The sequence below is a fragment of the Phyllobates terribilis genome, unplaced genomic scaffold, assembly GCF_046119375.1.
Source record: "Phyllobates terribilis strain yellow unplaced genomic scaffold, ASM4611937v1 Scaffold_9__5_contigs__length_417890890, whole genome shotgun sequence".
NCBI lineage: Eukaryota > Metazoa > Chordata > Amphibia > Anura > Dendrobatidae > Phyllobates > Phyllobates terribilis.
In genome coordinates this window covers 352,080,299-352,107,218 of record NW_027362769.1, presented here as the reverse complement: position 1 = coordinate 352,107,218, position 26,920 = coordinate 352,080,299, and the positions used below count along the sequence as shown (strand labels likewise).

General features: G+C 48.1%; 2 protein-coding genes across 2 annotated transcripts in view; both read right to left on the bottom strand.

The window, feature by feature from the left end:
* The window catches only part of CHST12 (carbohydrate sulfotransferase 12), a 51,123-nt gene extending 33,408 nt beyond the window's left edge, over positions 1–17,715 (bottom strand). The window contains exon 1 of the mRNA XM_073645793.1: positions 17,547–17,715. The gene's annotated coding sequence lies outside the window, so the exon portion shown is untranslated. The remainder of the gene's footprint in view (positions 1–17,546) is intronic.
* A 6,409-nt stretch (positions 17,716–24,124) lies between these two features.
* The window catches only part of LOC141161001 (kinesin-like protein KIF19), an 83,070-nt gene continuing 80,274 nt past the window's right edge, over positions 24,125–26,920 (bottom strand). The window contains exon 20 of the mRNA XM_073645792.1: positions 24,125–24,234. Coding sequence (XP_073501893.1) covers positions 24,125–24,234 — 110 coding nt within the window. The remainder of the gene's footprint in view (positions 24,235–26,920) is intronic.

The following is a 26,920-nucleotide window of genomic DNA, read 5'->3' as shown; positions in this document are numbered from 1 at the left end:
AGTATATACAGCGCCCCCCTATATACAGTCACACACACTAGTATATACAGCGCCCCCCTATATACAGTCACACACACTAGTATATACAGCGCCCCCCTATATACAGTCACACACACGAGTATATACAGCGCCCCCCTATATACAGTCACACACACGAGTATATACAGCGCCCCCCTATATACAGTCACACACACTAGTATATACAGCGCCCCCCTATATACAGTCACACTAGTATATACAGCGCCCCCCTATATACAGTCTCACACACACACACACACACTAGTATATACAGCGCCCCCCTATATACAGTCACACACACACTAGTATATACAGCGCCCCCCTATATACAGTCACACACACACACTAGTATATACAGCGCCCCCCTATATACAGTCACACACACTAGTATATACAGCGCCCCCCTATATACAGTCACACACACTAGTATATACACAGCGCCCCCCTATATACAGACACACACACACACTAGTATATACAGCACCCCCCTATACACAGTCACACACACACTAGTATATACAGCGCCCCCTATATACAGTCACACACACACACACACACACACACACACTAGTATATACAGCGCCCCCTATATACAGTCACACACACACACACGTATATACAGCGCCCCCCTATATACAGTCACACACACTATATACAGCGCCCCCTATATACAGTCACACACACTAGTATATACAGCGCCCCCCTATATACAGTCACACACACACTAGTATATACAGCGCCCCCACTAGTATATATAGCGCCCCCTATATACAGTCACACACACACTAGTATATACAGCGCCCCCCTATATACAGTCACACACACACACTAGTATATACAGCGCCCCCCTATATACAGTCACACACACACACACTAGTATATACAGCGCCCCCCTATATACAGTCACACACTAGTATATACAGCGCCCCCTATATACAGTCACACACACACACACTAGTATATACAGTCACACACACTAGTATATACAGCGCCCCCCTATATACAGTCACACACACTAGTATATACAGCGCCCCCCTATATACAGTCACACACACGTATATACAGCGCCCCCCTATATACAGTCACACACACGTATATACAGCGCCCCCCTATATACAGTCACACACACGTATATACAGCGCCCCCCTATATACAGTCACACACACGTATATACAGCGCCCCCCTATATACAGTCACACACACACACTAGTATATACAGCGCCCCCCTATATACAGTCACACACACACTAGTATATACAGCGCCCCCCTATATACAGACACACTAGTATATACAGCGCCCCCCTATATACAGTCACACACACACACACTAGTATATACAGCGCCCCCCTATATACAGTCACACAAATATATACAGCGCCCCCTATATACAGTCACACACATATATACAGCGCCCCCCTATATACAGTCACACACACACTAGTATATACACAGCGCCCCCCTATATACAGTCACACACTAGTATATATAGCGCCCCCCTATACACAGTCACACACACACACTAGTATATACAGCGCCCCCCTATATACAGTCACACACACACTAGTATATACAGCGCCCCCCTATATACAGACACACTAGTATATACAGCGCCCCCCTATATACAGTCACACACACACACTAGTATATACAGCGCCCCCCTATATACAGTCACACAAATATATACAGCGCCCCCCTATATACAGTCACACACATATATACAGCGCCCCCCTATATACAGTCACACACACACTAGTATATACACAGCGCCCCCCTATATACAGTCACACACTAGTATATATAGCGCCCCCCTATACACAGTCACACACACTAGTATATACAGCGCCCCCCTATATACAGTCACACACACACTAGTATATACAGCGCCCCCCTATATACAGTCACACACACACTAGTATATACAGCGCCCCCCTATATACAGTCACACACACTAGTATATACAGCGCCCCCCTATATACAGTCACACACACTAGTATATACAGCGCCCCCCTATATACAGTCACACACACTAGTATATACAGCGCCCCCCTATATACAGTCACACACACTAGTATATACAGCGCCCCCCTATATACAGTCACACACACTAGTATATACAGCGCCCCCCTATATACAGTCACACACACTAGTATATACAGCGCCCCCCTATATACAGTCACACACACTAGTATATACAGCGCCCCCCTATATACAGTCACACACACTAGTATATACAGCGCCCCCCTATATACAGTCACACACACTAGTATATACAGCGCCCCCCTATATACAGTCACACACACTAGTATATACAGCGCCCCCCTATATACAGTCACACACACTAGTATATACAGCGCCCCCCTATATACAGTCACACACACTAGTATATACAGCGCCCCCCTATATACAGTCACACACACTAGTATATACAGCGCCCCCCTATATACAGTCACACACACGAGTATATACAGCGCCCCCCTATATACAGTCACACACACGAGTATATACAGCGCCCCCCTATATACAGTCACACACACTAGTATATACAGCGCCCCCCTATATACAGTCACACTAGTATATACAGCGCCCCCCTATATACAGTCTCACACACACACACACACACTAGTATATACAGCGCCCCCCTATATACAGTCACACACACACTAGTATATACAGCGCCCCCCTATATACAGTCACACACACACACTAGTATATACAGCGCCCCCCTATATACAGTCACACACACTAGTATATACAGCGCCCCCCTATATACAGTCACACACACTAGTATATACACAGCGCCCCCCTATATACAGACACACACACACACTAGTATATACAGCACCCCCCTATACACAGTCACACACACACTAGTATATACAGCGCCCCCTATATACAGTCACACACACACACACACACACACACTAGTATATACAGCGCCCCCTATATACAGTCACACACACACACACGTATATACAGCGCCCCCCTATATACAGTCACACACACTATATACAGCGCCCCCTATATACAGTCACACACACTAGTATATACAGCGCCCCCCTATATACAGTCACACACACACTAGTATATACAGCGCCCCCACTAGTATATATAGCGCCCCCTATATACAGTCACACACACACTAGTATATACAGCGCCCCCCTATATACAGTCACACACACACACTAGTATATACAGCGCCCCCCTATATACAGTCACACACACACACACTAGTATATACAGCGCCCCCCTATATACAGTCACACACTAGTATATACAGCGCCCCCTATATACAGTCACACACACACACACTAGTATATACAGTCACACACACTAGTATATACAGCGCCCCCCTATATACAGTCACACACACTAGTATATACAGCGCCCCCCTATATACAGTCACACACACGTATATACAGCGCCCCCCTATATACAGTCACACACACGTATATACAGCGCCCCCCTATATACAGTCACACACACGTATATACAGCGCCCCCCTATATACAGTCACACACACGTATATACAGCGCCCCCCTATATACAGTCACACACACGTATATACAGCGCCCCCCTATATACAGTCACACACACACTAGTATATACAGCGCCCCCTATATAGTCACACTAGTATATACAGCACCCCCCTATATACAGTCACACACTAGTATATATAGCGCCCCCCTATATACAGTCACACACACACACACACACACACTAGTATATACAGCGCCCCCTATATACAGTCACACACACTAGTATATACAGCGCCCCCTATATACAGTCACACACTAGTATATATAGCGCCCCCCTATATACAGTCTCACACACTAGTATATACAGCGCCCCCTATATACAGACACACACACACTAGTATATACAGCGCCCCCCTATATACAGTCACACACACACACTAGTATATACAGCGCCCCCCCTATATACAGTCACACACACACGTATATACAGCGCCCCCCTATATACAGTCACACACACACACACACTAATATATATAGCGCCCCCTATATACAGTCACAAACACACACACTAGTATATACAGCGCCCCCCTATATACAGTCACACAAATATATACAGCGCCCCCCTATATACAGTCACACACATATATACAGCGCCCCCCTATATACAGTCACACACACACTAGTATATACACAGCGCCCCCCTATATACAGTCACACACTAGTATATATAGCGCCCCCCTATACACAGTCACACACACTAGTATATACAGCGCCCCCCTATATACAGTCACACACACTAGTATATACAGCGCCCCCCTATATACAGTCACACACACTAGTATATACAGCGCCCCCCTATATACAGTCACACACACTAGTATATACAGCGCCCCCCTATATAGTCACACACACACTAGTATATACAGTCACACACACTAGTATATACAGCGCCCCCCTATATACAGTCACACACACTAGTATATACAGCGCCCCCCTATATACAGTCACACACACTAGTATATACAGCGCCCCCCTATATACAGTCACACACACTAGTATATACAGCGCCCCCCTATATACAGTCACACACACTAGTATATACAGCGCCCCCCTATATACAGTCACACACACTAGTATATACAGCGCCCCCCTATATACAGTCACACTAGTATATACAGCGCCCCCCTATATACAGTCACACTAGTATATACAGCGCCCCCCTATATACAGTCACACACACACACACTAGTATATACAGCGCCCCCCTATATACAGTCACACATACACTAGTATATACAGCGCCCCCCTATATACAGTCACACACACACACACTAGTATATACAGCGCCCCCCTATATACAGTCACACACACACACACACTAGTATATACAGCGCCCCCCTATATACAGTCACACACACTAGTATATACACAGCGCCCCCCTATATACAGACACACACACACACTAGTATATACAGCACCCCCCTATACACAGTCACACACACACACTAGTATATACAGCGCCCCCTATATACAGTCACACACACACACGTATATACAGCGCCCCCTATATACAGACACACACACACGTATATACAGCGCCCCCTATATACAGTCACACACACTAGTATATACAGCGCCCCCCTATATACAGTCACACACACACTAGTATATACAGCGCCCCCACTAGTATATATAGCGCCCCCTATATACAGTCACACACACACTAGTATATACAGCGCCCCCCTATATACAGTCACACACACACTAGTATATACAGCGCCCCCCTATATACAGTCACACACACACACACACTAGTATATACAGCGCCCCCTATATACAGTCACACACTAGTATATACAGCGCCCCCTATATACAGTCACACACACACACACTAGTATATACAGTCACACACTAGTATATACAGCGCCCCCTATATACAGTCACACACACTAGTATATACAGCGCCCCCCTATATACAGTCACACACACGTATATACAGCGCCCCCCTATATACAGTCACACACACGTATATACAGCGCCCCCCTATATACAGTCACACACACGTATATACAGCGCCCCCCTATATACAGTCACACACACGTATATACAGCGCCCCCCTATATACAGTCACACACACACTAGTATATACAGCGCCCCCTATATAGTCACACTAGTATATACAGCACCCCCCTATATACAGTCACACACTAGTATATATAGCGCCCCCCTATATACAGTCACACACACACACTAGTATATACAGCGCCCCCTATATACAGTCACACACACTAGTATATACAGCGCCCCCTATATACAGTCACACACTAGTATATATAGCGCCCCCCTATATACAGTCTCACACACTAGTATATACAGCGCCCCCTATATACAGTCACACACACACTAGTATATACAGCACCCCCCTATATACAGTCACACACACACTAGTATATACAGCGCCCCCCCTATATACAGTCACACACACACACGTATATACAGCGCCCCCCTATATACAGTCACACACACACACTAGTATATATAGCGCCCCCTATATACAGTCACAAACACACACACACTAGTATATACAGCGCCCCCCTATATACAGTCACACACACACACACACACTAGTATATACAGCGCCCCCCTATATACAGTCACACACACACACACACACACTAGTATATACAGCGCCCCCTATATACAGTCACACACACGTATATACAGCGCCCCCCTCTATACAGTCACACACACATATATACAGCGCCCCCCTATATACAGTCACACACGTATATACAGCGCCCCCTATATACAGTCACACACACGTATATACAGCGCCCCCTATATACAGTCACACACACTAGTATATACAGCGCCCCCTATATACAGTCACACACACTAGTATATACAGCGCCCCCCTATATAGTCACACACTAGTATATACAGCGCCCCCTATATACAGTCACACACTAGTATATGTAGCGCCCCCCTATATACAGTCACACACACTAGTATATATAGCGCCCCCTATATACAGTCACACACACTAGTATATACAGCGCCCCCCTGTATACAGTCACACACACACTAGTATATACAGCGCCCCCCTATATACAGTCACACACACACACACACTAGTATATACAGCGCCCCCCCTATATACAGTCACACACACACACTAGTATATACAGCGCCCCCCTATATACAGTCACACACACACACTAGTATATACAGCACCCCCCTATATACAGTCACACTAGTATATGTAGCGCCCCCCTATATACAGTCACACACACTAGTATATATAGCGCCCCCTATATACAGTCACACACACTAGTATATACAGCGCCCCCCTATATACAAACACACACACACTAGTATATACAGCGCCCCCCTATATACAGTCACACACACACACTAGTATATACAGCGCCCCCCTATATACAGTCACACACACACTAGTATATACAGCGCCCCCTATATAGTCATACACGCTAGTATATACAGCGCCCCCTATATACAGTCACACACTAGTATATATAGCGCCCCCCTATAAACAGTCACACACACACTAGTATATACAGCGTCCCCTATATACAGTCACACACACACACACACACACTAGTATATACAGCGCCCCCTATATACAGTCACACACACACACTAGTATATACAGCGCCCCCCTATATACAGTCACACACACACACACACTAGTATATACAGCGCCCCCTATATACAGTCACACACATATATACAGCGCCCCCCTATATACAGTCACACACACACATATATACAGCGCCCCCCTATATACAGTCACACACACTAGTATATACACAGCGCCCCCCTATATACAGTCACACACTAGTATATATAGCGCCCCCTATATACAGTCACACACACACTAGTATATACAGCGCCCCCTATATAGTCACACACACACTAGTATATACAGCGCCCCCCCTATATACAGTCACACACTAGTATATATAGCGCCCCCCTATATACAGTCACACACACACACACTAGTATATACAGCGCCCCCCTATATAGTCACACACACACTAGTATATACAGCGCCCCCTATATACAGTCACACACTAGTATATACAGCGCCCCCCTATATACAGTCACACACTAGTATATACAGCGCCCCCCTATATAGTCACACACTAGTATATACAGCGCCCCCCTATATACAGTCACACACTAGTATATACAGCGCCCCCCTATATACAGTCACACACACACTAGTATATACAGCGCCCCCTATATAGTCATACACGCTAGTATATACAGCGCCCCCTATATACAGTCACACACTAGTATATATAGCGCCCCCCTATAAACAGTCACACACACACTAGTATATACAGCGTCCCCTATATACAGTCACACACACACACACTAGTATATACAGCGCCCCCTATATACAGTCACACACACACACACTAGTATATACAGCACCCCCTATATACAGTCACACACATAGTATATACAGCGCCCCCCTATATACAGTCACACACACACACACACACTAGTATATACAGCGCCCACTATATACAGTCACACACACACATATATACAGCGCCCCCCTATATACAGTCACACACACTAGTATATACACAGCGCCCCCCTATATACAGTCACACACTAGTATATACAGCGCCCCCCTATATACAGTCACACACACACATAGTATATACAGCGCCCCCCTATATACAGTCACACACATATATACAGAGCCCCCCTATATACAGTCACACACACACTAGTATATACAGCGCCCCCCTATATAGTCACACACACACACACACACTAGTATATACAGCGCCCCCCTATATACAGTCACACACTAGTATATACAGCGCCCCCCTATATACAGTCACACACACACTAGTATATACAGCGCCCCCTATATACAGTCACACACACACTATTATATACAGCGCCCCCCTATATACAGTCACACACACACACTATTATATACAGCGCCCCCCTATATACAGTCACACACACTAGTATATACAGCACCCCCCTATATACAGTCACACACACACTAGTATATACAGCGCCCCCCTATATACAGTCACACACACTAGTATATACAGCGCCCCCCTATATACAGTCACACACACTAGTATATACAGCGCCCCCCTATATACAGTCACACACACTACTATATACAGCGCCCCCCTATATACAGACACACTAGTATATACAGCGCCCCCCTATATACAGTCACACACACACATAGTATATACAGCGCCCCCCTATATACAGTCACACACATATATACAGCGCCCCCCTATATACAGTCACACACACTAGTATATACAGCGCCCCCCTATATACAGTCACACACTAGTATATACAGCGCCCCCTATATACAGTCACACACGAGTATATATAGCGCCCCCCTATATACAGTCACACACTAGTATATACAGCGCCCCCCTATATACAGTCACACACACTAGTATATACAGCGCCCCCCTATATACAGTCACACACACACACTAGTATATACAGCGCCCCCTATATACAGTCACACACACACATAGTATATACAGCACCCCCCTATACACAGTCACACACACACGTATATACAGCGCCCCCCTATATACAGACACACACACAGCGCCCCCCTATATACAGTCACACACACTAGTATATACAGCGCCCCCCTATATACAGTCACACACGAGTATATACAGCGCCCCCTATATACAGTCACACACGAGTATATACAGCGCCCCCTATATATACTCGTGTGTGACTGTATATAGGGGGGCGCTATATATACTCGTGTGTGACTGTATATAGCGCCCCCCTATATACAGTCACACACTAGTATATACAGCGCCCCCCTATATACAGTCACACACACACACTAGTATATACAGCGCCCCCCTATATACAGTCACACACACACTAGTATATACAGCGCCCCCCTATATACAGTCACACACACACACTAGTATATACAGCGCCCCCTATATACAGTCACACACACATAGTATATACAGCACCCCCCTATACACAGTCACACACACACGTATATACAGCGCCCCCCTATATACAGACACACACACTAGTATATACAGCGCCCCCTATATACAGTCACACACACTAGTATATACAGCGCCCCCCTATATACAGTCACACACATACTAGTATATACAGCGTCCCCTATATACAGTCACAAACACTAGTATATACAGCGCCCCCTATATACAGTCACACACACTAGTATATACAGCGCCCCCCTATATACAGTCACACACACTAGTATATATAGCGCCCCCTATATACAGTCACACACACACTAGTATATACAGCGCCCCCCTATATACAGTCACACACACACACTAGTATATACAGCGCCCCCCTATATACAGTCACACACACACACACTAGTATATACAGCACCCCCCTATACACAGTCACACACACACGTATATACAGCGCCCCCCTATATACAGTCACACACTAGTATATACAGCGCCCCCCTATATACAGTCACACACGTATATACAGCGCCCCCCTATATACAGTCACACACTAGTATATACAGCGCCCCCTATATACAGTCACACACGAGTATATATAGCGCCCCCCTATATACAGTCACACACTAGTATATACAGCGCCCCCCTATATACAGTCACACACACTAGTATATACAGCGCCCCCCTATATACAGTCACACACACACACACTAGTATATACAGCGCCCCCTATATACAGTCACACACTAGTATATACAGCGCCCCCCTATATACAGTCACACACACGTATATACAGCGCCCCCCTATATACAGTCACACACACTAGTATATACAGCGCCCCCCTATATACAGTCACACACACTAGTATATATAGCGCCCCCTATATACAGTCACACACACACACACTAGTATATACAGCGCCCCCCTATATACAGTCACACACACACACACTAGTATATACAGCGCCCCCTATATAGTCACACACTAGTATATACAGCGCCCCCTATATACAGTCACACTAGTATATGTAGCGCCCCCCTATATACAGTCACACACACACTAGTATATATAGCGCCCCCTATATACAGTCACACACACTAGTATATACAGCGCCCCCTATATACAGTCACACACACACACACACACACACTAGTATATACAGCGCCCCCCTATATACAGTCACACACACACACACTAGTATATACAGCGCCCCCCCTATATACAGTCACACACACTAGTATATACAGCGCCCCCCTATATACAGTCACACACACTAGTATATACAGCACCCCCCTATACACAGTCACACACACACGTATATACAGCGCCCCCCTATATACAGACACACACACAGCGCCCCCCTATATACAGTCACACACACTAGTATATACAGCGCCCCCTATATACAGTCACACACACTAGTATATACAGCGCCCCCCTATATACAGTCACACACATACTAGTATATACAGCGCCCCCCTATATACAGTCACACACACACACTAGTATATATAGCGCCCCCTATATACAGTCACACACACACACTAGTATATACAGCGCCCCCCTATATACAGTCACACACACACACTAGTATATACAGTCACACACACACACTAGTAAATACAGCGCCCCCCTATATACAGTCACACACTAGTATATACAGCGCCCCCTATATACAGTCACACACACACACACACTAGTATATACAGCGCCCCCCTATATACAGTCACACACACACGTATATACAGCGCCCCACTATATACAGTCACACACACACACGTATATACAGCGCCCCCCTATATACAGTCACACACATATATACAGCGCCCCCCTATATAGTCACACACACACTAGTATATACAGCGCCCCCCTATATACAGTCACACACACACACTAGTATATACAGCACCCCCCTATACATAGTCACACACACACGTATATACAGCGCCCCCCTATATACAGTCACACACACACACACAAGTATATATAGCGCCCCCTATATACAGTCACACACACTAGTATATACAGCGCCCCCTATATACAGTCACACACACTAGTACATACAGCGCCCCCCTATATACAGTCACACACACACACGTATATACAGCGCCCCCCTATATACAGTCACACACACATATATACAGCGCCCCCCTATATACAGTCACACACACTAGTATATACAGCGCCCCCCTATATACAGTCACACACACACACACACACACACTAGTATATACAGCGCCCCCCTATATACAGTCACACACACACACACACACACTAGTATATACAGCACCCCCCTATACACAGTCACACACACACGTATATACAGCACCCCCCTATATACAGTCACACACACTAGTATATACAGCGCCCCCCTATATAGTCACACACACTAGTATATACAGCGCCCCCTATATACAGTCACACACACTAGTATATACAGCGCCCCCCTATATACAGTCACACACATACTAGTATATACGGCGCCCCCCTATATACAGTCACACACACACACTAGTATATACAGCGCCCCCCTATATACAGTCACACACACTAGTATATATAGCGCCCCCTATATACAGTTACACACACACTAGTATATACAGCGCCCCCCTATATACAGTCACACACACACACTAGTATATACAGCGCCCCCCTATATACAGTCACACACACACACACTAGTATATACAGCGCCCCCCTATATAGTCACACACACACACTAGTATATACAGTCACACACACACACAAACTAGTAAATACAGCGTCCCCCTATATACAGTCACACACTAGTATATACAGCGCCCCCCTATATACAGTCACACACACACACTAGTATATACAGCGCCCCCCTATATACAGTCACACACACGTATATACAGCGCCCCCCTATATACAGTCACACACACACACATATATACAGCGCCCCCCTATATACAGTCACACACACACGTATATACAGCGCCCCCCTATATACAGTCACACACGTATATACAGCGCCCCCCTATATACAGTCACACACACACTAGTATATACAGCGCCCCCTATATAGTCACACACTAGTATATACAGCGCCCCCCTATATACAGTCACACACTAGTATATATAGCGCCCCCCTATATACAGTCACACACACACACTAGTATATACAGCGCCCCCCTATATACAGTCACACACACACACACTAGTATATACAGCGCCCCCCTATATACAGTCACACACACACACACACACACACTAGTATATACAGCGCCCCCCTATATACAGTCACACACACACACTAGTATATACAGCGCCCTCTATATAGTCACACACACTAGTATATACAGCGCCCCCTATATACAGTCACACACTAGTATATATAGCGCCCCCCTATATACAGTCACACACACACACACTAGTATATACAGCGCCCCTTATATACAGTCACACACACACACTAGTATATACAGCGCCCCCTATATACAGACACACACACACAATAGTATATACAGCGCCCCCCTATATACAGTCACACACACACACACACTAGTATATATAGCGCCCCCTATATACAGTCACACACACACACTAGTATATACAGCACCCCCCTATATACAGTCACACACACACACTAGTATATACAGCGCCCCCCTATATACAGTCACACACACACACTAGTATATACAGCGCCCCCCTATATACAGTCACACACACACTAGTATATACAGCGCCCCCCTATATACAGTCACACACACACACACACACTAGTATATACAGCACCCCCCCATATACAGTCACACACACACGTATATACAGCGCCCCCCTATATACAGTCACACACATACTAGTATATACAGCGCCCCCCTATATACAGTCACACACTAGTATATATAGCGCCCCCTATATACAGTCACACGCACACACTAGTATATACAGCGCCCCCCTATATACAGTCACACACACACACACACTAGTATATACAGCGCCCTCTATATAGTCACACACACACTAGTATATACAGCGCCCCCTATATACAGTCACACACTAGTATATATAGCGCCCCCCTATATACAGTCACACACACACACTAGTATATACAGCGCCCCCCTATATACAGTCACACACAATAGTATATACAGCGCCCCCTATATACAGTCACACACACACTAGTATATACAGCGCCCCCCTATATACAGACACACACACACTAGTATATACAGCGCCCCCCTATATACAGTCACACACACACTAGTATATACAGCGCCCCCCCTATATACAGTCACACACACACAATAGTATATACAGCGCCCCCCTATATACAGTCACACACACACACTAGTATATACAGCGCCCCCTATATACAGTCACACACACACTAGTATATACAGCGCCCCCCTATATACAGTCACACACACACACAATAGTATATACAGCGCCCCCCTATATACAGTCACACACACACACACTAGTATATACAGCGCCCCCTATATACAGTCACACACACACACTAGTATATACAGCGCCCCCTATATACAGTCACACACACACACACACGTATATACAGCGCCCCCCTATATACAGTCACACACACACTAGTATATACAGCGCCCCCCTATATACAGTCACACACACACTAGTATATACAGCGCCCCCCTATATACAGTCACACACACACACACTAGTATATACAGCGCCCCCTATATACAGTCACACACACACACTAGTATATACAGTCACACACACACACACTAGTATATACTGCGCCCCCCTATATACAGTCACACACACTAGTATATACAGCGCCCCCCTATATACAGTCACACACACTAGTATATACAGCGCCCCCCTATATACAGTCACACACACTAGTATATACAGCGCCCCCCTATATACAGTCACACACACACACTAGTATATACAGCGCCCCCCTATATACAGTTACACACACACACACACACACTAGTATATACAGCGCCCCCCTATATACAGTTACACACACACACTAGTATATACAGCGCCCCCCTATATACAGTCACACACACTAGTATATACAGCGCCCCCCTATATACAGTCACACACACACACTAGTATATACAGCGCCCCCCTATATACAGTCACACACACACTAGTATATACAGCGCCCCCCTATATACAGTCACACACACACACACTAGTATATACAGCGCCCCCCTATATACAGTCACACACACTAGTATATACAGCGCCCCCCTATATACAGTTACACACACACTAGTATATACAGCGCCCCCCTATATACAGACACACACACACTAGTATATACAGCGCCCCCTATATACAGTCACACACACACACACTAGTATATACAGCGCCCCCTATATACAGTCACACACACACACTAGTATATACAGCGCCCCCTATATACAGTCACACACACACACACACTAGTATATACAGCGCCCCCTATATACAGTCACACACACACACACTAGTATATACAGCGCCCCCCTATATACAGTCACACACACACACTAGTATATACAGCGCCCCCCTATATACAGTCACACACACTAGTATATACAGCGCCCCCCTATATACAGTCACACACACTAGTATATACAGCGCCCCCCGTAGATACAGTCACACACACTAGTATATACAGCGCCCCCCGTAGATACAGTCACACACACTAGTATATACAGCGCCCCCCTATATACAGTCACACACACTAGTATATACAGCGCCCCCCTATATACAGTCACACACACTAGTATATACAGCGCCCCCTATATACAGTCACACACTAGTATATACAGTCACACACTAGTATATACAGCGCCCCCCCTATATACAGTCACACACTAGTATATACAGCGCCCCCCTATATACAGTCACACACACACTAGTATATACAGCGCCCCCCTATATACAGTCACACACACACACACACACACACTAGTATATACAGCGCCCCCCTATATACAGTCACACACACTAGTATATACAGCGCCCCCCTATATACAGTCACACACACTAGTATATACAGCGCCCCCCTATATACAGTTACACACACACTAGTATATACAGCGCCCCCCTATATACAGTCACACACACTAGTATATACAGCGCTCCCTATATACAGACACACACACACACACACACACACTAGTATATACAGCGCCCCCTATATACAGTCACACACACACACTAGTATATACAGCGCCCCCCTATATACAGTCACACACACTAGTATATACAGCGCCCCCCGTAGATACAGTCACACACACTAGTATATACAGCGCCCCCCGTAGATACAGTCACACACTAGTATATACAGCGCCCCCCTATATACAGTCACACACTAGTATATACAGCGCCCCCCGTAGATACAGTCACACACACTAGTATATACAGCGCCCCCCGTAGATACAGTCACACACTAGTATATACAGCGCCCCCCTATATACAGTCACACACTAGTATATACAGCGCCCCCCTATATACAGTCACACACTAGTATATACAGCGCCCCCCTATATACAGTCACACACTAGTATATACAGCGCCCCCCTATATACAGTCACACACTAGTATATACAGCGCCCCCCTATATACAGTCACACACACTAGTATATACAGCGCCCCCCTATATACAGTCACACACTAGTATATACAGCGCCCCCGTATATACAGCGCCCCCCTATATACAGTCACACACACACACACACACACACACATTAGTATATACAGCGCCCCCCTATATACAGTCACACACACACACACACTAGTATATACAGCGCCCCCCTATATACAGACACACACACACTAGTATATACAGCGCCCCCCTATATACAGTCACACACACACTAGTATATACAGCGCCCCCCTATATACAGTCACACACACTAGTATATACAGCGCCCCCCGTAGATACAGTCACACACACTAGTATATACAGCGCCCCCCTATATACAGTCACACACTAGTATATACAGCGCCCCCCTATATACAGTCATACACTAGTATATACAGCGCCCCCCTATATACAGTCACACACTAGTATATACAGCGCCCCCCTATATACAGTCACACACTAGTATATACAGCGCCCCCCTATATACAGTCACACACACTAGTATATACAGCGCCCCCCTATATACAGTCACACACACTAGTATATACAGCGCCCCCCTATATACAGTCACACACACTAGTATATACAGCGCCCCCCTATATACAGTCACACACACACACTAGTATATACAGCGCCCCCCTATATACAGTCACACACACTAGTATATACAGCGCCCCCCTATATACAGTCACACACACACTAGTATATACAGCGCCCCCGTATATACAGTCACACACTAGTATATACAGCGCCCCCCTATATACAGTCACACACACACACTAGTATATACAGCGCCCCCCTATATACAGTCACACACACACACACTAGTATATACAGCGCCCCCCTATATACAGACACACACTAGTATATACAGCGCCCCCCTATATACAGTCACACACACACTAGTATATACAGCGCCCCCCTATATACAGTCACACACACTAGTATATACAGCGCCCCCCGTAGATACAGTCACACACACTAGTATATACAGCGCCCCCCGTAGATACAGTCACACACTAGTATATACAGCGCCCCCCTATATACAGTCACACACTAGTATATACAGCGCCCCCCTATATACAGTCACACACACTAGTATATACAGCGCCCCCCTATATAGTCACACACACTAGTATATACAGCGCCCCCCTATATACAGTCACACACTAGTATATACAGCGCCCCCGTATATACAGTCACACACTAGTATATACAGCGCCCCCCTATATACAGTCACACACTAGTATATACAGCGCCCCCCGTAGATACATTTCTTATTTGCGCCGCTCACATTAACTCCTTCAGCGCCGGCTTCTCTCTTCCCACCTCCCCTCTGCAGCGGCGGTGCAGGTTCCCGCTAGCAGGGAGCAGCCCCCCGTGCCCAGGCCCCTGGAGTAACGGGGGCTATAATGGCAGCCGCTGAGAGAACAGCTGCCATTCGTTATACCGCACCTAGGCGCCCAGCAGGATGTCCTTCTGTCGCGACACACGCTCCATCTTCCTGCTACACTTCGTTGCCGACATGAGGCCACAAGACGAAGCTTCCAGCTGGACAGCCAGCTCAGCCTGAAGTCCCGACCCTCCGCTCACAGCCTCCCTATCTGCTGATGGAGCCCCGCCCACAGCCCGGGGCCGGAGAAGCGGAGTCACGTGACGGGGCAGCGGCTGCCATGATTCTTGTGGGCAGTAAGGGCAAATCTACTATTTATATATACTGCTCAACAGTGGAAGGACCGCACCAAGAAGGAAAAACCGTGGAATCACATCGTGATAATGATATACGAATGGTGAAACAATGGAAACAAAATTTTCAAAACATCAGTTTATTCAGTGTGGTGTATGAGCACCACATGCAGAAATCCTGGCATTTACAGACCCTGCGGGCATCAATGAGGTCATTAATGGTCGAATGAGGATTGTTCTACGGCACCGAGTGCACTTTAGCAAATCATCAAGATCCGCCGCTGGCAGCTGCTTTATAATTGCCGACCAATGATGTCCCAGATGTGCTCGAGGGAGACAAGTCCAGAGATGCTGCAGCAATGGTAGCACATGTAGGTCACACAGGCTGCTCACAGTAGCACGAGCAATATTTTATGTTGAAAAAAGGTTCCTGGGAGACTTTAGAGAAATGGCTGCACCACTAGTGCCATGATCAAATCAATGACAAGCCGATCTGTTAATGTACCTGGTGTGAAGCCTAGAGGGGTCCGGTTACCGTACATTATACCACCCCCACCATAATCCTGGGAGTAGGACCGGTGTGATGCTCCCTTCTTCATGGTGTTCCCCATGTGGTCTCCAGACCAATCTCCAGCTATCATTGCATCACAGACAAAAGCTGGACTCATCTCTGAAGAGGACAGACCTCCATTATAGCCTCCATTGCCGTCTTCCTCTGCACCATGATCGCTTTTGAGAGCGATGGCATGAGGTCATTGAAGGAGCCTTCACCAAGGAACGTCACTCCGTGAAATGCCACACATCGGGGGGGGGGACGCCACACACCGGGGGAAATGACACACACCTGGGGGGGGGGACGCCACACACACCGGGGGGGAGATGCCTCACACACCGGGGGGGGGGGACGCCACACACGGGGGAAATGCCACACACCTGGGGGGGGGACGCCACACACACCGGGGGGGAGACGCCTCACACACCGGCGGGGGGGACGCCACACACGGGGGAAATGCCACACACCTGGGGGGGGGTGCCACACACACCGGGGGGGAGACGCCTCACACACCGGGGGGGAGACGCCTCACACACCGGCGGGGAGACGCCTCACACACCGGCGGGGAGACGCCTCACACACCGGCGGGGAGACGCCTCACACATCGGGGGGGGGGGTGCCACACACACCGGGGGGGAGACGCCTCACACACCGGGGGGGAGACGCCTCACACACCGGGGGGGAGACGCCTCACACACCGGCGGGGAGACGCCTCACACACCGGCGGGGAGACGCCTCACACACCGGCGGGGAGACGCCTCACACACCGGCGGGGAGACGCCTCACACACCGGCGGGGAGACGCCTCACACATCGGGGGGGGGATGCCACACACCGGGGGAAATGCCACACACCTGGGGGGGACGCCACACACACCGGGGGGAGACGCCTCACACACCGGGGGGGAGACGCCTCACACACCGGGGGGGAGACGCCTCACACACCGGGGGGGGGGACGCCACACACCGGGGGAAATGCCACACACCTGGGGGGGGGTGCCACACACACCGGGGGGGAGACGCCTCACACACCGGGGGGGGAGACGCCTCACACACCGGGGGGGAGACGCCTCACACACCGGCGGGGAGACGCCTCACACATCGGGGGGGGGGACGCCACACACCGGGGGAAATGCCACACACCTGGGGGGGGGCGCCACACACACCGGGGGGGAGACGCCTCACACACTGGGGGGGAGACGCCTCACACACCGGCGGGGAGACGCCTCACACACCGGGGGGGGACGCCTCACACACCGAGGGGGGGGAGGAACGCCACACACAGGGGGAGGAACGCCACACACAGGGGGGGAACGCCACACACGGGGGGGAACACCACACACCGGGGGGGAACACCACACACCGGGGGGGGAGGAACGCCACACACCAGGGGGGAATGCCACAAACCGGGGGAGAATGCCACACACCTGGGGGAATGCCACACATCGGGGGGGGAGAAAGCCACACACCGGGGGGGGAGAACACCACACACCGGGGGGGAATGCCACTCATCAGGGGAGAATGCCACACACCAGGGGGAACGCCATACACCAGGGGGGAGACGCCACACACCAGGGGAAGACGCCACACACGGGGGGGGAACGCCACATATCGGGAGAGGAATGCCACACACCAGGGGGAACGCCACACACCGGGGAAGGAATGCCACACACCGGGTGGAACGCCACACACCGGGGGAGGAATGCCACACATTGGGGGGGGAACGCCACACACGGGGGGGAGCGCCACACACGGGTGGGAATGCCACATACCGGGGGGAATGCCACACACGGGGGGGGAACGCCACACACTGGGGAGAATGCCATACACTGGGAGGAATGCCACACACCGGGGGGGAGAACCACACACCGGGGGGAATGCCACACACCGGGGGGAATGCCACACATGGGGGGGAACACCACACACCGGGGGGGAATGCCACACATCGGGGGGGAGAACGGCACACACCGGGGGGAATGCCACACACCGGGAGGGAGAATGTCACACACCGGGGGGGAGAATGTCACACACCGGGGGGGGGGGGACGCCACACACCGGGGAAGGGGGGGGTAACACCACACACTGGGGGGGGGGGGACGCCACACACCGGGGGGAAAACGCGTCACAAACCAGAGGGAAAACGCCACACACTGAGGGCAACGTCACACGCCGGGGAGAATGCCACTCCGGGAAACGTCACTCCGGAGAATATCACACTCTGGGGAACGTCATACGCCGGGGGAAGGGGGGACGTCACACAAACCGGGGGGGAAGGGGAACGCCACACACCGGGGGGGGGTAACGCCACACACTGGGGGAAACACCACACGCCGGGGGCAACGCCACACACCCGGGAAGGAATGCCACACACCGGGTGGAACGCCACACACCGGGGGAGGAATGCCACACATTGGGGGAGGAATGCCACACATTGGGGGAGGAATGCCACACATTGGGGGGGGAACGCCACACATCGGGGGGGAGAACGGCACACACCGGGGGGGAGAATGTCACACACCGGGGGAACGTCACTCTGGGGAATGCCGCACTCTGGGGAACGTCAAACAAACCGGGGGGAACGCCACACATGGGGAGGAGCACGTCGTCACACACCGGGGTGGAACGTCACAGGAGCCCCACGCATCGGAGGGGAATGTCACACACTGGGGGAATGCCACTCTGGGGAGTATCACACTCTGGGGAACGTGACACTACAGCTACTCCCTAGATATGAGTTCAAAACATCTTATCTACTCCAAAAGGGTATCAGTAAGAACTACAGCTCACAACACAAGAAAAACAAGTCCTCACACAGCTCCACTGATAGAAAAATGTAAAAAAAGTTACGGGTCTTAAAAAAAATGATGACATTAATATACAGGGTGGTCCAAAAGCAGGTGGACAGAAAATAATAACATTTATTTGGATTTCTATATAAAATTATATTTACTAACACAAGCATAACATTGCCAATTACATTTTATTCTGAACAATAATACAAAAGCCCTTAAATTTTATCAATGCCGGGGCTCAAACTGTTTTCCATTACAAGTTGCACAGCTTTGAAGTCGCCTCTTTCGCTTCGACAAACTTTTTTGCACAAGTCTCTTTGGGTATTAATTTCTTGAAATACATCTCTTATGTCATTTTTCAAATCACTGACATTTTTTGGTTTTCGACTATAAACTTTGTCCTTGAGTACTCCCCAAAAGAAAAAACCCATTGGGGTCAAGTCTGGTGAACGTGCCGGCCAATCAAGTGGGCCTCTTCAGCCAATCCATTTATTAGGAAATGTTTCATCAAGATACTCGCGGACCACTCTTGAATAATGTGGAGGGGCCCCATCTTGTTGGAAATAAAGGTCATTTGAATTAGGCTGTTGCAGTAACTGGGGAACAACTTGATTCATTAGAATTTCAAGATATTTATCTCCTGTGACTGTTCCATCAAAAAATATTGCTCCTAAAACACCAAAACTTGAAATACCACCCCAAACATTCACACCAGGCTCATTTGGTTGTTGCTCTAATGTTAAATGCATGTTCTCATTATACCAGTACATACAATTATGTCTGTTAATATGGCCGGATAATTTGAAAGAAGCTTCATCACTCCACATAATGTTATCTAAAATTACTGGATTTTCTTCAATTTCATTAAGCATAATCTCACTAAATTGCAGCCGCCGGTCTGGATCATCCTCCAATAAACCATGAATTAGACATGGACAATAAGCTTTCCACCCAATAGATTTCAGGATTCGCATGATAGAAGCTCGTAAAATTCCCAATTCCAAAGAGGCTCTTCTCGTGGACTTTTTTGGACTCTGAACAAATGTTTCAGCAACAAGTTGGGTAAATGGGTCTGGGAGGTGGAACCTCTGAGCTGCAATACAAAGGGGAAGTCCTTGTAAGGAAGCGGGTGACTCCCAGGGAAGGCAAGCAGGTAGTCACAGAAAGTGACGGGGACAGTCTCTGGGTAGACAGGCAGGTGGTCATGGCAAGTGACGGGGACAGTCTCTGGGTAGCCAGGCAGGCGGTCACGGCAAGTGACGGGGACAGTCTCTGGATAGACGGCAGGTACCTTCAACCCAGCGGGCAGATAGACACGGCAGGTACTGACAGGTGCTTCCGGGTAAGCAGGAGGATAGCCGCGGCAGGTGCTGGCGGGCGCTTCCGGATAAGCAGGTAAATAGCCGCGGCAGGTGCTGGCGGGCGCTTCCGGATAAGCAGGTAGATAGACTGAGCGGTTGCTGGCAGGTGCTTCCAGGTAGCAGACAGGTGACAGGCAGGAATCAGGCTGGACTAGTCAGGCTAGCAGAGGGACCTGAGGGCTGAAGCAGAGGTGAAGACACAGTGCAACAACTGTTGCTCGGGCACCTCCATTTTGGAGGAGATGCCTTAAATGTGGGAAGTCCTCTGGCCATTGGCCGGGGACTTTTTAGGAAGACGCGCGCCGTCCCTTTAAGAGGGGGGGGGGTGCGCGCGCCCTAAGCACTCTGCTGGAGGAGGAACGCGCGCCGGCCACAGCAGGGAACGGAGCGCAGGGAGAAGCCGCGCCAGGAGCCGGGGGGCCGGAGAGATGGTGTCCCTGTCTGACATGGGGCAGAGACTCCGCTGCGCCGACAGAGACAGGAGCGCTGGACGGACCCACGTGAGGAGCGCGGAGGTGAGAGGGATGGCGTCCCTGCCTAGCAGAGGGCAGGGACGCCGATGCTACAAGTTGTTTATTATCTTCTGTACAGACTGTTTTGAGTCGACCAGTTTTTGGAGCATTAAGGACTGAGCCAGTGGTATTGAATTTGTCACGAATGGGGTAAATGGTTTGTCTCTTTGGGGCTTGAGTACCAAATGTTTCAACCCAATTTGCTCTAATGGTTTCAGCATTTTGAGATTTCCAATACTCTGTTAAAATCCATTTTCTTTGATCTGTATTTAAATTATTTGCCATTATGTGTTATCTGAATTATCTGAAAAGAAAACAGATTTGGGGGAGATCTATCTGTGAAAACTAGATCTGTGAAACTGGCTCAGTTGCCCTTAGCAACCAATCAGATTCCACCTTTCATTTTCCATAGAGTCTGTGAGGAATGAAAAGTGGAATCTGATTGGTTGCTAAGGGTAACTGAGCCAGTTTCACTTTACACCATGTTTGATAAATCTCCCCCTTCATAACCTTATTACACTTTCTGTCCACCTACTTTTGGACCACCCTTTATATATTTTCTTTTTTAAAAGTTCAAAAAAATTTTAGACACTGAAATACTTAAAAAAACAAACATATTAGTTTAATAGCACTAGAGAATCAGATTGATAAGTAATTTTTACTGGACAATGAACGGCATAAAAAAAAACAATTGCAGAATTGTGGGGGGTTTTCACCGTTTAACCTGACTTGGATTTTTTTTCCCGTTTTTCAGTACATTATATGATAAAATGAATGGAGTCAAATCACCTAAAACTACAGCTTGTGCTGCAAAAAAAATATGGCCTCATAAATAAATAATAATAATAAAAATAATAAAGCCCTCATAAGGCAATATCAAAAAAAAAAAAGATAACTCCTGGGAGAAGTGGAGGGAAAGCGCAAACCAGAATGTTCCTCTTCATTGACAGCAGAGAGCTTGAAAATGTTGAAAAAAATTGAAACACGTTATTTAGGAAATTTCACATATCATATAATGGTAAGATAGACTCCGTACATCACATGTTTTTAGGTTATATTTTATAAGACATTTCAGTTTTACATCATTCACAAGTTCATGGATGTTTTGGTTTTTTTTTTGTTACTATCCGGTCATTTTCTTCGTTTCTCGGGTCTTGATGGGTTTTTACCGGCTGTGCTTGTGTGCTGGTGATTTCCAGGAAATGCTGATCTGGTTCTGCCAGCTGTGACTTCTACTGGACCTACGAAATGACAAAAAATTAGTATAAGTATAATGTCAGCAGACATATTCTAGACAAGGGCTTATTGGACAATCAGAAGCCAATTCTAGGTCCAAGGCTCTTGAGATGACCCGGCCTTATTTACTTACGTTTCAAAGTGGATCTGCCAACAGATCTCACAATACAAACCAAATAAGATCTCTTAGACCTGATGAGGTTGGTGTACTCATTTTTGAAAATCCACATCAGGATAGCTATATAATTTGTAAATGAATTTTTAGCATGGACTCAAAAAATACTTATTACCATTCTTTTATATGAAAGTAAATACACTGCTCAAAAAAATAAAGGGAAGACTAAGAATATAACTCCAAGTAAATCAAACTTCTGTGAAATCAAACTGTCCACTTAGGAAGCAACACTGATTGACAATCAATTTTACATGCTGTTGTGCAAATGGAATAGACAATAGATGGAAATTATTGGCAATTATCAAGACACACTCAATAAAGGAGTGGTTCTGCAGGTGGGGACCACAGACCACATCTCAGTACCAATGCTTTCTGGCTGATGTTTTGGTCACTTTTGAATGTTGGTTGTGCTTTCACACTCGTGTTAGCAAGAGACGGACTCTACAACCCACAGAAGTTGCTCAGGTAGTGCTGCTCATCCAGGATGGCACATCAATGCGAGCTGTGTCAAGAAGGTTGGCTGTGTTTGTCAATATAGTGTCCAGAGGCTGGAGGCGCTACCAGGAGACAGGCCAGTACACCAGGAGATGAGGAGGGGGCCGTAGGAGGGCAACAACCCAGCAGCAGGACCGCTACCTCCGCCTTTGTGCAAGGAGGAACAGGAGGAGCACTGCCAGAGCCCTGCAAAATGACCTCCAGCAGGCCACAAATGTGCACGTGTCTGCACAAATGGTTAGAAACCGACTCCATGAGGGTGGTATGAGGGCCCGACGTCCACAGATGGGGGTTGTGCTCACAGCCCAATACCGTGCAGGACGCTTGGCATTTGCCACAGAACACCAGGATTGGCAAAGTCGCCACTGGCGCCCTGTGCTCTTCACAGATGAAAGCAGGTTCACACTGAGCACATGTGACAGACGTGACAGAGTCTGGAGACACCGTGGAGAGCGATCTGCTGCCTGCAACATCCTTCAGCATGACCGGTTTGGCAGTGGGTCAGTAATGGTGTGGGGTGGCATTTCTTAGGAGGGCCGCACAGCCCTCCATGTGCTCGCCAGAGGTAGCCTGATTGCCATTAGGTACCGAGATGAGATCCTCAGACCCCTTGTGAGACCATATGCTGGTGCGGTTGGCCCTGGGTTCCTCCTAATGCAGGACAATGCCAGACCTCATGTGGTTGGAGTGTGTCAGCAATTCCTGCAAGATGAAGGCATTGAAGCTATGGACTGGCCCTCCCATTCCCCAGACCTGAATACGATTGAGCACATCTGGGACATCATGTCTCGCTCCATCCACCAACGTCACGTTGCACCACAGACTGTCCAGGAGTTGGCAGATGCTTTAGTCCAGGTCTGGGAGGAGATCCCACAGGAGACCATCCGCAGCCTCATCAGGAGCATGCCCAGGCGTTGTAGGGAGGTCATACAGGCACGTGGAGGCCACACACAATACTGAGCCTCATTTTGACTTGTTTTAAGGACATTACATCAAAGTTGGATCAGCCTGTAGTGTGTTTTTCCACTTTAATTTTGGTGGTGACTCAAAATCCAGGCCTCCATTGGTTAATAAATTTGATTTCCATTGATGATTTTTGTGTGATTTTGTTGTCAGCACATTCAACTTTGTACAGAACAAAGTATTCAATGAGAATATTTCATTCATTCAGATCTAGGATGTGTTATTTGAGTGTTCCCTTTATTTTTTGAGCAGTGTACACCGGCCTCATGAGGACTACAAAATCAATTTGACACCTTAACCCTCCATGACAGATATCCATCATAGAGTAGTCCGGGGTGTGCGGCATGGTCTCAGGAGCGGATAGTGGTTGTGATATACAGACGACATTTGTCTATAACAGCAGCGATCAGAGTCAGATCAGATTTCTGCCATTAACCCCTTTTGAGTGGAGCTGTCAGTCAGTGACAGCAGTGTTTAAACCACGCGATCAGTCGCTGACCACAGCATTTAAGCCACGTGATCAGTCACTGACAGCAGCATTTAAGCCACGCGATCAGTCAGACAGCAGCATTTAAGCCATGCGATTCGCCACTGACAGCAGCGTTTAAGCCACGCAATCAGCCACTGACCACAGCGTTTAAGCCACGCGATCAGTCACTGACCGCAGCGTTTAATCCACGCAGTCACTGACCGCAGCGTTTAAGTCACGCAATCAGCCACTGACCACAGCGTTTAAGCCACGCGATCAGTCACTGACCGCAGCATTTAAGCCACGAGATCAGTCAGACAGCAGCATTTAAGCCATGCGATTCGCCACTGACAGCAGCGTTTAAGCCACGCGATCAGTCACTGACAGCAGCATTTAAGCCACGCGATCAGTCAGACAGCAGCATTTAAGCCATGCGATTCGCCACTGACAGCAGCGTTTAAGCCACGCAATCAGCCACTGACCACAGCGTTTAAGCCACGCGATCAGTCACTGACAGCAGCGTTTAAGCCACGCAATCAGCCACTGACCACAGCGTTTAAGCCACACGATCAGTCACGACCGCAGCGTT